This window comes from Lipomyces doorenjongii (assembly GCF_038497915.1).
Source record: "Lipomyces doorenjongii strain NRRL Y-27504 unplaced genomic scaffold V1508scaffold_41, whole genome shotgun sequence".
NCBI lineage: Eukaryota > Fungi > Ascomycota > Lipomycetes > Lipomycetales > Lipomycetaceae > Lipomyces > Lipomyces doorenjongii.
The window spans coordinates 88,803-102,094 of NW_027118108.1; the positions used below are offsets into that span (position 1 = coordinate 88,803).

Consider the following 13,292-nt stretch of genomic DNA (forward strand, 5'->3'; position numbering starts at 1 on the left):
TCGTCAATATTGTATCTAGCCTTTTCCCAAGTACTGCAAACATCTCAGCAGTTGTCCCGCATCATTCGGAACACCGTTATCGCATCTTTATTGGTGATATACGCAATACAACGCGCAAAACTGCGCTGTGGGATACGTCTTGCAAGATGGGCGTCGCGCAGGCAGCGGATCAACAGTACCTTCGGTTACAAGTCTATGTCCTACGGCCACGTAAAGTAACCGCGAAAGATCTTCATCAACCAAATGCGACTACCAACGAAATATTAAATTGTGCCTCGGCAGGAACTGTCATAAATCGACGAGATTCATTCCGAAAGCTGCCGTTAATGGAAAGTGGGAGCGCAGATGGTCTAGTAGACGTGTACGAATTAGTTCGCAAATTTGTGCATTTGACACATCCGTTGATATCAATTGCTTTACTGCGCGATGAAATTGCTGAGAGATATAGACGGATATATGATGAGTAAGAGTCCGGGGCGATATCACGAGGCTAGCTAATCATCTGGCAGACCGTTGGAGATCACGTCTGTGAAGGACGACAGTAATTGTGACTTTGATATGGAATATCTCGCGTCCTATGTGTTTACAAATGGAAGCGTTATCAACGTCATTACGCCACCAACTGACGGTCCGGAGCTGTCCGACTTAGAATGCGCCAAGGACGCGAACGTCCAAGAAGAGTACGTCCAGCATGACCAGCCACGGCTCACCAAAATCAGAGACGGCGAGTCAAATTGGCTTAGCAGCGCGGCTGCGGAAATGACGGACACGGCCAAGCGCTCGCTCAAGTCATTGAGCTCCGAGGAGTCTCCAGACCCTGTCCGCATTCCTAGTTACGAACGTTCTCCTAGTTTGACACCGGATGACTCTTCCTCGCATTTTCAGCCTGAATCGAGTACGAGGGCGAGCAAGAGAAGAAGACGGACACGTGAACGGTCGCTTGAGATAGCGGAGTCAGTGATTGAGGAGAGTCAGGGTGCTTATATCCCAACGCAGGTTGACGAGTTCAATAAATACGACGACATGCCTATGGAGAGAGACGACTCCTTTACGGCTGCTGATATTGGACCGAGACTTGGAGGTCGGCGACGGTCCTTCTTGCTGCCGGATGTCCAGCTGAATCCGAGACTGTCGCTGCCGCCTGTATTAAGTTCAGACGCGGACATCGATGTCGATCCACAGAAGCACCCATCGTCTGGGAATGCAACTGCTTCATCATCGCCAGTACGGTCATTGTTCGACATACCGGTTAATAACGACAACGCATCGACCACTTCAGCAGCAGAGATTATGCCGAACCATGACACGAAGACAGCTCCTCCAGAGGAGGAAGAAGTGCCGGCAAACAAGAAGACGGACATGACTACGGAGGTCGCTGTAGAAGAAGAGACTGTAATTGAAGTGCCGTCAACTAAAGAGACCACGCCACCGCCAACAACTACAGATGGAGGTATGGAAGTCGTGACACCTACAGGGGTAGGGGTAACTGGAAGCAAAATCATACATCAACTAAAGGACGCCAATGGCGAGCTTGCGAAGCTTGAATCCCAAAAAGGGTCGAAGAAATCTCGAGAATCTGGTGCAAAGAACGCGACAGCGAGACCAGCGGGTAAAACTGCGCCAACGAAGCCACCGCGGAAGCGAAATGTGCCGAAGACCGCAGCTGGTAGTGCAGAAGGTGAAGCTGCAACCGAGGAGATTGAAATTGCACTAACAGAAACAACACCGGACGCGTTGGAATCGGTAGATCATTTCTTTTCGACTGCGCCGGAACAACCAGTCTCAGGGAAAGAAACCGCCATCGATTCTGCTCCAGCCAGAGAAGTCCCCAATGTCGGCGATGAGTCGAAAGCACCTGCTGCAGTCCATTTGCCGCCAACAGGTTCCGCCGTCGAAGCTGAAGAGGAGAACGAGAAAGCAACAAGTGTTTCGATGTTTCCGCATTCGTTTGACGAGGAGGTACTGAAACGAGTACGAAAGAAAATTGCACAGGAAAATGCGCAGCCCAAGCTGCTAGGTACACCAGTTGGTGAGGCGACGGTACCAGTCAGACGGGGTCGGAAGCCAGGAACGAAGAATAAACCGAAAGTACTGCCAACCGCACCCGACGAAGCTAAAGACCACGCGGTTGCTGAGAAGCAGATGTCAAAGATGACCCCGAAGAAGGCGGTACCGTTGCCTCCCGCTGTTCAGGAGGGATTTTCTGGAAGAGGCATAGAAGCAACTGCCAATGTCGCGAAGAAAATGACAACAAGGCTTGGCGTACCTAGAACGATACTGCTTAAGTCGCCACTTTCAGATTTTCGAGACTAGAGTCTCACCAGCTAACCAGACGATGGCGACTCAATGTGAAACGGACTGTCGGTCCGGAAATGATTTAAGTTGCAGTAACTTATATGTACTATATGTTTGAGAGGCAGCAATATGCGTGTGAATATGTGTACAATAGCTATGTATGATAGACAGCAAGCAAATGTATTTGTAGATCTTAGATGAAAGTCACACCGGGTTAGATTGCGACAGAGTATCGCTTGTGTTAGACGGCAGTAGATTCAACGTTTTAGCATTGCGAACAAAATGCTGAGATCTGATACCACCTCGCATGCTAGATGTCAGGGAGACAAGCCTCAACGCGTGCTACTCACCGGAAGGACTTGCACGCACTGATAACCGCTACCGTCAGGTACTCCTGGCTTTGTTGTGAAGGCGGCACCGCTGGAGTGGGATCAAATGGCGTGGTTCCTCTCGCGGCAGTCCAAGTCTGACGCACTGCAGAAATAGTAGTCTGATGCTGCTGGGTGAAAATAATTCGACCTGCATCGAGAGTTCGTGGGACGATGACGGAAACCGAGATCTAATCGATAGTAAAGTGCAGCGTGCGGTACGGTCTTCGACCTTAGTGCCAGGAACGCTATGAGGAATACACAGTCTGCGCGATTTAGGCAACTTGCGGAGAACTACTACTTCTAGCAGATGCTGGCGGCATCGCCACATCTACACGCGCAGCAACGAATAGTGGTAGTATTCAAAGATAGCTGCTCTACGCCATAGGCCTGCTAGTGTCGTCATTGCAACATTTTGCTGTGGTATCGTCTTCATTATGGCTGTTGAGGTCGACTGCCGTCTCACCAGAGTCATGATCATGCCGAAATTAGCGTCACTGCTTTCTGACACAGAACGGTGTGGAAAGAGTAGAGCCCACAAAGTGACTGCCGGAGACACACTGTACTGACATATGTGGACAAGTCGCGACGACATAGGCATATTCTGGTCAGTCATTAAATTTTTAACCGAGGAATATGGATAGCTAAAGTTCATGTCGGGTGAGGTCAGGCAGATGTCGACTAAAGTCAGCACTAGCTGGATAGTTAACGCGGCAGCGGGGGCGCACTAAACTAGTGAGAATTTGTTGTTGGATGCCAACCCGTAGTTTAGAAAATGTAAAAATGGATCAATACATGATGAAAGCTAGGTAACTGATCTATTAATGATTGTACTCACAATATCTGCGTGTCTAGCTCAAAAAGAACGCAAGTGCGGATCGGATACGTGGTTGAATCTTCCACGGCAATTTCTGTCAATCTGAATCATGCTGGTCTGACATTCGCCTCGTTCGCGTTGCGTGATTTGCGCTCCTGAGTAACACAGACACGCACTACATTTGCAGTGCGCTGGCTAGCATTCTGCAGCAGGGCAGTGGCCCGGAGTTAGTAAGGCAGGATCTCTGGTTATAAAACAGCAGCTTTAAAACCGGCCCATGACGTTGAATTCTTCCGTACGCGCAATTAACCTTTACCGCTATAAAACGTTCAGAGCGTGCGCGGTATTTCTTACAATAATTGTCGGTTCGGATACGTCTAGCTGACTAATTCTGGTATGCATGAACGACTTCGCTTCTTGTGTTTGTTGACGGGACTTCCCTATGGCATACATCTTTGTATAAGAAAGTTTGACACAACATCCGCATGACGTATCGTATTTCCAGAGCACATTTTGAAGAGAAAGAACCATTGAGCAATCCTAAACGTACTGTACCCAACCCAGGCTATATGCCTGTAAAACATATTATGCATTGACATGATGCACACCTAGAAGAGCTCTCACCCCACCAGGCACCAGGAGCATCTGAACCTAACAGATTGGCACGCATTCCGTCCTAGCCTATGCCTATCAGCAAAAGTCTGGTTTTGAACCCTCTTGTTCACTCGGCCATATGCTGCGTTGAACGACTGGCTGGCGTAAGATGCGGTGGGTTTGACCAAGAAAATCGCGAGGTTAGGGTTGAGAGGTCATTGGCAGAGTGAGGAAGTGGGCATACGAAGAACTCACCAAGAAAGTTTAGTGACGCGTTTATCGATCCCAGATGGTTTATACGTTGTAGAGTGTGAAGTAAAAATAATTGTACACATTATTGCCCTGTGGATATTATATGTTGTGGTATAGTAATAATGAGATGTAGCAATAGCAGCCGACGTTTTGAAATTAAACAAGTCGCTTCCACAGGGGGTTTCCGTAACTTCGGAGTCCCAATTTCCCTACATGCACGTCACACGTGCCAAACCCATCCCCGGGGTTGCCACCGAGGTAGTTACAATTCCCAAGCATACTCTGTTAGCGTATTCCTTCCGGCATTTTTTTTTGCGCCAACACAAAAAAGTTGACTTTTTTTCTTGCGCCTGGAAAGTTAAGCCGCATTAGCGCAGTAAGCCGCATCAAGCCGTTGGGTTCCACACGCTTACCCTGCCCGCATATCCGCAAAATAATATTTTTAGGAAACCTCGGATTGGACTCGGTTTTGAAGCGACGCGTTCAAAAATGAGAAAACTCTATCGACAAGGAAGACGGCCATGCTAATAATATTAAACTTTAATCTCCTCGTTTTCTAAAACTATTGGTGGAGGATGATTATGACCGACCAGTTTCATACTAATGATGATTGTATTGAAAATTAAGTAATGATATTGATAGAGTGTGTTTTGACATGTGTGAGTTCTCCGTCGACAAGCGTAACCGACAATCCAGACGAATTGCTTCAATAAAGTTTTGTAATTTAAATTATGTATGGGTAAGGGGGTCTGGATACCAAGCGTAGGATGGCAAGATTTAGCGAAGAATGGCATTTTGACAAGCAAAAGCTAATTCATCACGGTGTGGCAGCAATACCACAGCATCCTCTTTCCATGCAACTTCACAGTCATTGCGTCGCCCGATACCAAAAGCACAGTCTCGACTAGACGACGGCCAAAAGTGAGGTCGACGCACGTGACAGTCGGAGGTAAGTTGTCCAAGAATAGTACTGGCTTGAAAAATAGAGTATAAGAGTAAACAAGAACGCCTACTAGCATTCCAGATATTGGAAATTCAGTATAGTTTGAACTTAGGTACGGTTGGACCAAAGGTAGTGTGGATTTCTTTTGGGTGATCTGTGCGGGGGCTGCAGACTCGGATTGGATGAGACTTTACCGAGGTTTACGCTCATTACGCTCATTGCAGCTTGTTTTCTAATTGATCGGCTGCCAGGCAACAGTTAGCTGGCAAGCAGGACTATATGTGATAAATTAGAAGCGCATATTTGAAAGCAGGAGAGCGAATGAACATTGACACGTCAGTCCGCAGCCAGCCTAGCAAACAGGTACGGCAGGCACTCCTGCAGCTTCCTATGCTGCGGCAGACGTCAGTCTCTGTCCGGCAATCAATATGCCGGGATTGTCTGCGACCGACATGAGGCAGCCGCTGACAGCGGAAATGAGAGGCGAAGCAGCATGACATCATATCTGTCTCTCTCTCACCATATCTGTCTCTCTCTCCCCTGTTATTAACGTACGATCGAACTTTTGGTATAAGTGTAAGAGAAGCCACTACAGCAAGATCTACACATTGAAAAGCGACACATCACTGATATAGCTATCCGCAGGCTAAAAGTGCCGAAGCTGAGTCATGGGTTCTCGTATGGGGAAGGCGAGTTGGGTGAATTGGCCTGCATGACATATTTGACACGCGGACAGGCCCGGTCAAGTACTAGGTACGTGCACCACTGGCCCTGCAGCAGCATGCAGTGGGCCCCCGTCGGTTAAGCCGATGTCAACATTTCCCAAATAGTAACCAGACGCATGGGACCCCCTGACAGCGGTTTACAAAGACTTAGCGACTAAGTTGGGTTCAGTTGTGCAGTTCCTACAAACACAGTTACAGCTTCTCAGTGCAATTACAGGTTGCTGGAAGCTTGCTGGGCAAGAAGTTCCTGTTATATGGCCGGGTGACCGGCTCAACTTTGTGGATTCTAACCGCAGTGACGTGCATGCCCCTGCAAGAAACGGGTACGGCAAACGCAGGTACGAGGTACACGTCATGTCATTTGTCGGTCACATACGCAATTTGCCGTCGTACTTTTCCGCATTTGGCCTAGCGCACCAAACCAGCGCCGTCTGCTAGCGCACGTCGAATGCGGAGGCGTCTCATTCCCGACTCTTGAGCAAGAAGATGTCTGCCACTGTCCAACACCCCAACATGGACAACGTCCCGCGACGTGTCACTTTCCAGGACGCCGGATCATCCACCAATTTCTTTGAATCCAAGATTAATCGTGACCGATTTGTCGACGACGACAACTTCCGGCGTGTGCTGCGCACAATGACGTAGTATCCGGGATGTCGGCAGAACTCCTGCGGAACCGCAACCCAGCGCTGGTGCGTCGCACGTCACTATGCGCAAGACGGGACGTGACATGAGCTGCGTCGTGGCAAACGAGCACGTCGAACAACTAACATTCGCTATTGTCATCGGTATCGTCTATTGAGATCTGTCAAACATGTAATATATTATTCCAGTCATAGATTATACACAATCAAATCTTGGAGTGATGAATTTGACAGTAAATGGGACGTCTGGCGGGTAATTGCCTCACCAGCTGACAAAATATGCGTACCCATTTCCTTGGTTTTTCACGGTCTCGGGTTCTTATCGGCTATCGTCGGTACGCAGGGACGCATCCACAGCTGCAGACTATCAAAGAGTCATCACACAAAATGCCAGCAACGGTTTATAGTACAGCGGTACCCAACTTCTCGTACCTTTCGGTAGAATAATAGCCTTGATGGTCCCAAACCATGGCATCGTTACATCCATTTTCTTGTTGTTCGCTTATTTGACTGCGTGGTTATCCGCTGACAAAGGTCGAACCTTAAGCTTCCTACAAAACCTATAGCTGATAGCAGGTGTGGCGACACCGACTTTTACTGCGCCTAAATTCACTCACATCCTACTTGTATGCCATAACTACGCAGTATATCGGCTCATTCACGCAAGTACTGGGCAATCGATACCGAATGTAAACCTTTCTGCGGAAATGCGGTTCCTTCTGGTCTCTGGGAAGAAGAGCAGTCTAATGTCCCGGGCATATAGTTACGAACGTTCGACTACCTTCGTCTCCTAAACTATGCCCACCTCGCTATCCACAACGGGCTAGAATCAACAACGCCCACAATCCAAAAATTTACGCCCCCATACAAAGCAAGTCCAGCACAAGGGGATTGATGTTGCCGATCGCTGCCCCCTCAAGCGCCTCCGCACGGCGCTGTCATTACCAAAACCTTAGATTTTCCGACCGCGTCAACCCTTCTCCGGGGGCCAGGGGGGGACAAGCATGGAGGGGATTTCGACTTGCTTATTTCTGAGGCAGTTACGCCTAAGAATCTGCCTCGCTGGCGCCGGAAAAAGAGGTTTTCCTTTCGCTAGCCAAGTAAGTCTTAAAGCTTGTACTTTTAATAATCCGCCAGCATGCTAGTGTACTATCACTCATATTACTACCTCAACGCTAATCCCAACAATTTGGTACGTATTCCCCTTTAGTCCCCGATGTCGACATAATACCCTCCGGGTTAGGGTCATCAGGCAGTCTGCCGATCTCCGAATATTGTACTCCTATTGGATGTACCGGCGGCTCCTGGGGCAGGCCGCTTAGACAATGATGATACCAGGACAGTTGTCATATTGTACGCAGTCTTTGTGGATCGAGTGGCAACGAGACGAGACTAGATGACAATTCTCTGGCGGGTTTTGAAATGCATTCGGATGCATGTGTTTTGCAGGTGGCCTGCAGCTGCCGTATGACTGGGAACTCTCCGGAGATTAAAGGGACTGCTGCATGGCTTTCAGAGTCCGATGCATCACAACCACTCTGGATGGGAGCGATGCATGAATCTTGTAGATCAGAGAGACTATGACCATATGGTGATTTCATGGCTCTGACGCAATGAAGTCTAGCCAGCCGGTCATTCTTCAAGCCAGGAACCAAATTCCTCCTTACAAGGTCGGAGGCGAATCGGATCACGGTCTATTGCGGTTCACCAGTCTAGCCGACCGGTCATTCGTAACTTTTCTCTAAACAGCGATGCCGGTCCTCGACGGCCAACCCTGCTAAAGTGACTGATGTGAGGATCTTCTATCTTTCGCATAGACTTGAATGCATATGCAGTGTTTCATCTCTGTTGACTTGTTCATCTCTGTGGACTTGCTCCTATAGGCTCAAAATAATTTCCGAGAACTACTGGCCTGCTAAGGATATTTTGACGTACAATCATACCAGCTTAAAACTGCGCATGAGATGGGTCACATGCAGCCTAGATGGCTGGTTGCGTATTTGGTATGTAACTTGGCGCCCTTAGCATGCGGCGGTGGTGTACGCCACTTGCCAGTTGTGTGATTGCTGGTATTCTCAGCATACTGTTGTATTCTTCAAGCTCTTGAACTCCAGCATTGCTTGATTTGCCTCATTGGTTTACTTTACAGTCCCATATGTACTATGGAGATCTCGACGTAAAGCCTCAAACCATCATTCGGTGTCGTGGTGTCCTGCTCACGCGTTGCGAATAGCCCCGGTGTCGGCATGGCGCAAATAAACCCAAGTCCACTTCTTAGATGCAGCTGTTGGTGAGGTCTGTCGGCCCCTCCTTGCTCTCGCCGCCCACATGATAATACGGAATCGCGGTAGAAATAAAATTGGTCTGCGATGATGCAGAATGGGGGCGACGCTAATGCACGCGGAAAGAATGCGGTTGCTGGATTAGGAAGCCCGAAATACGCTCGATTTAGCTAGCGCTGAGTCAGGGCTCACCAGATCCAGGCACCAGGGGGGTCTCGTCGGTCAGGCACCAGGCACGCTCGGATTGTGCAGGTTGTGTCATTACTCGATGTCGAGAACGATGCGGCGCCCGCGCCCTGATTGACGCCTTGACGGCGGAGGTTTGCTTGGCTTATTTTGATTGTTGATTTTGTGGATTTGTGGTGACCTCGTGCCGAAGAATCTTTTGTCAACAACGCCCTCAATAAATAAATGGCAGCTCCCTGCTCATATTGCTCCGCTGTCGTCGAACCCTCACAACGACTCATCGGTATTTGTAATGGAGTCTTTTCTTGCCTATCTTGCTTGACAACGGTAACTTTCCATACGACCGGATGTTCTTGCACCATACAATGAACGACTGAAATCACCTATATCTCAGCGGTGTGATGCGTTCGAAATGCACCTTTCTACATAATTTTGAAACTGCCTCGTGCGTATCCCCTTGTGCTTCTCTCCAGACCGCCGCTTAAAGCTTGCAATACAGCATATGAGTTGATGGGTCGATTTTTGGAGGAGGCGCTAAGAGGTTAGCGACCACAAACCGAACGCTGTGATTAGAGTTTGACACGTCAATGTAAACCACCCCTGTGCAACCTGTCAAAGTCGTCAATTTGAGTTTGACATGGACTGTGGGATGCGGCGTGATGCGTTGGGTGTGTGAAACTGCGAGTTGAACCCATGCTGAAAATACCAGTTTTGACAAGTCTATAGAAGATACTACAAGATTTGGATGTCGGCGATAATAGGGAACGTCACATATCCTCTTTTTTCGAGATAGCGGGAGAAAGCGGAGGTAGCGCGAGGTTAGCAATGGCACCAAAGTTACCCCGATGCGAAGATTGGTACCAGTGTCATAGAAAATGGATTTAATACATAGTGCACGTCGAGAATCCATACGTCGTCAGAAATTGGCGCGGTCGCGACTCTGCGTCGGGAAATTTTGGTATCAGTTGAGTTGTGTGGTGGATTTCGCGCCAATATCCGTCTGACAGTTTGGGTGTGCTTTGGCGACAGTTAAGTGCCACAATGCATATTGACGATGCTGATATAAGACTGTGTTTGGAATTTTTTTAAATATTTCCCATTCCTTGGAGTCGTCGATATATTGGGGCGGGAGTTATCTGTTACGTGCCTAAGTTTATCCAACGGCTTCGCGTCAAGCAGAGTTTCCAACAACCGAGCCATTCTCATAGTAAATTATGCAGATCTCATGGATGCGTCTTGTTTCTGAACTTTCATGGAGCGGCAATCCATAAACTGACGTAGCGAGACACACAAACTACACGGGTAATATGTACTCGTGCCTTGGATGAGCTGAAGATATTCGGACGTCATAGTTGACACATGTCATCCCTAATTCCGACATATTCTAATGGCGTCAATTCAAATATGAAATAGCTAATTACGCCGTCGTTTGATATAGATGGAATTGCTCGTCGTGAGTGAAGACCGGTGGGTATGACGTATACGTTCTACGTGTGAAAACCGAGACAAATATTGATGTGGACTTTGGAGGTGGCTGTTTGTGGGTGCACATATGATTATAGGCTAGTCCAAAGTCTATGCGGTGCACCGTCGTTGTGTGGTAGAAGCGGGGGCTTTGGCGGTCCCCGCCCGGGGAAGGAGATCGATGGTCCTTTGGTGGTGTCTAACACATATTCCACGCACGATGATGCAATTGAAACAGCTAATTAGGATTACAGCTTAGTCTGGCCAGGCAGATCGGCAAGCAAGAGAAGTATGGCGGGCACAATGTAATACATAGTTATAGCGGCATAGATAAAGTATGACGTAATTAGAGGCTATGAGTGCAATTCCCGGCCGGCGCTGCTGTCACGTCGGACGAGCCGCTGATACTCGACGCGCGTGGTCAAATCTGTCGACCAGCAACCAAGCAGCACGATCCAGGAACCAATATATATTCCAGTGCCGCGTGGGGGACCGCACCCAGGTTATTCTCTTGTATTAGACGGCCACCAAACCGCGGACTTTAAACATACGGACACAATGCCCAGTTTATTCGGCGATCGAGGGCCGGCACAATAATGCAGTTGTTGATCCTCTACTGGTGCATTGTCAATGGCACATTGTCGTAATACCAGACTGGATGCTGAGTTCTGTCAGTGTCAAGGTATCAGTGCCGGACATTTGTGGATTAGGGTTACTGTTGTAAAGCGTCCCTTTAGGCGACTAGCCAGATACAGCTACACCAAGGCCGGGTAAGAATCTTTGTGTATTCGTCCTGTACCTGACGCGTGCAGGAACAAACGCGATAAAAATATGGTACCGAAGTGGTACGGGCGTTGTGGGACGGGCTCAAAGCGCCGTTGTGTGTTTAAAACATCCGCGTACCCTGTATAACCATTTGTACTTGTACTTCTACCCTCTTAGCCTCCGTACCGGCCTTTCTAATTCTAAGGTGCAGTCCGCCATGTTTGCATCGCGCTCCCGCTCTCCCAACTGCTGGACTTTGGCCTCAGCTCTGCCTACGTCCAAACCTGGCACACATATTATAATATCGTCTGGCGCCGCCCTGGTTTCGTCTGTTCCTTGTTGTCTTCATATCATCGCAGTCATTAGGTCAGATTCCTGCATGTAAGTGTCTCTTATCATAACCCCCTTTAGTATTTTCGAAGATGTACGTCTCTGGTTGAGCACACATCATTTGTAATACCACGGGACATTATATAAATCAACGAGAGAAGTTGCTAACTTCTGTGTTAAAGTAATCGTTTAAGCCAAGTTGCGATCCACGACCAGAATAAACTGCAATTGTCATAACGCACTCTGTACATAATGTCTACCGCCACTGTCTCGCCTACAACTCAGCTCCCGTCGCTGCAGGAAGTCCTTCCAGAGTTCCTCTCCGCGCGTTCTTCTGAGTCTCCGTCCCATATACCGGCTGCGCGACCAGCCTACGCGCATGAATTCGAAGTCGCAGCGGCTGGTAATGCGTCGCCTTTGGTTTACGCCGAAAGTGCAAGTTCAGACGGTCTATATCGTGGCGCGTCATTATCACCACAGGAGAGTATATACGGCTATTCTCTCACAAGCGGATCGATCCCGCAAAAGTCGTTTTCAGTGTCGTCCGCGTCGTCAATGTCGTCGGCGTCCTCTGTATCATCAGGCATGTCGCCGATCGAATATCAGCCGCGTTCATCGATCTTCTACTCTGGCGCTGGCGCTGGCTCTGGCGCAGAAGAGTATCAGCAGTATCAGGGTCGATTCAAAGAGATGTATGGTCCCAAGCGGAACTGTGTCAGTGCCTACTCGCCACCTCCGTCTGCCGCTGGATATTACGCTTCCGCTGCAAACTACGCTCCTGACGCTGCATATCTCCAGGCGGCCGCGTTCGGTCCTACATCCACATCTGACTTAATACAGCAGCAGCAGCACCAGCACCAGCACCAGCAGCAGCGTCAGCATCAGCAGCAGTTGTCTGTCCGTTCCGTCTCCGGTCGACACCACACACACCAGCACCAGTCGTCCACACATGCACAGAAGAAGCGAAGGGGGAACTTGCCGAAACATGTCACTGATATTTTACGCAACTGGCTCAACGCCCACGTGCAGCACCCCTATCCGACCGAGGAAGAGAAGACCACATTCATGCAGCAAACTGGTCTCACCATGAACCAAATCAGCAACTGGTTCATCAACGCGCGGCGGCGACGGTTACCGACGCTCAACAAGGAAGCAGCAGCCGCTGCCGCCGCGACAGCGGCTATAGTGCACCGGTCACTTCCAGCAAACGATAAATCTGCTATTCCTTCTACATTATAATCAGGTTTTGATTGTGTAGCAGATACGCAGGAGTTCTTAAATGATCATTCCAAGCGGTGTACACTAATTTTAACGGTATCTCGATGTACATTTCGTTGTACAGTATTCTGCGGTTCACGTCATGGGATCTATTTTACACAGGAGTGTGGTTGTTTGTCGTGTGTTACTACTTTTGGTATGATGGGTGATAAATATAGCACTCAAAGTATCCGATATTGAAACTGCTAGGTTATAAACGGGACTTTTTTTATTTTTTTTATTATTGGGCAATGTATGTATGCGTGTACTTTATGGTTGGTCTTTCTGGTCTTTCTTTGTTATTACAGTTTAAATTTCTACTATTTCTGGGATTTGTTTGTACAAAGGAAGGGTTCGTGTTTGCTCGGAT

The 13,292-nt window shown here is 48.6% G+C and overlaps 2 protein-coding genes across 2 annotated transcripts; both read left to right on the forward strand.

The window, feature by feature from the left end:
* The first annotated feature begins 27 nt into the window (after positions 1 to 27).
* On the forward strand, positions 28 to 2,509 carry V1508DRAFT_421105 (uncharacterized protein). Its single transcript, XM_066940839.1, has 2 exons — positions 28 to 463; positions 510 to 2,509. Exons 1-2 carry the CDS (start codon positions 147 to 149, stop codon positions 2,311 to 2,313), a joined length of 2,121 nt encoding a protein of 706 aa, XP_066794653.1. The 5' UTR covers positions 28 to 146; the 3' UTR covers positions 2,314 to 2,509.
* Positions 2,510 to 11,471: 8,962 nt separating this feature from the next.
* On the forward strand, positions 11,472 to 13,041 carry V1508DRAFT_196802 (homeobox KN domain-containing protein). Its single transcript, XM_066936180.1, has 2 exons — positions 11,472 to 11,716; positions 11,860 to 13,041. Exon 2 carries the CDS (start codon positions 11,918 to 11,920, stop codon positions 12,902 to 12,904), a length of 987 nt encoding a protein of 328 aa, XP_066794654.1. The 5' UTR covers positions 11,472 to 11,716; positions 11,860 to 11,917; the 3' UTR covers positions 12,905 to 13,041.
* The last annotated feature ends 251 nt before the right edge of the window (positions 13,042 to 13,292 follow it).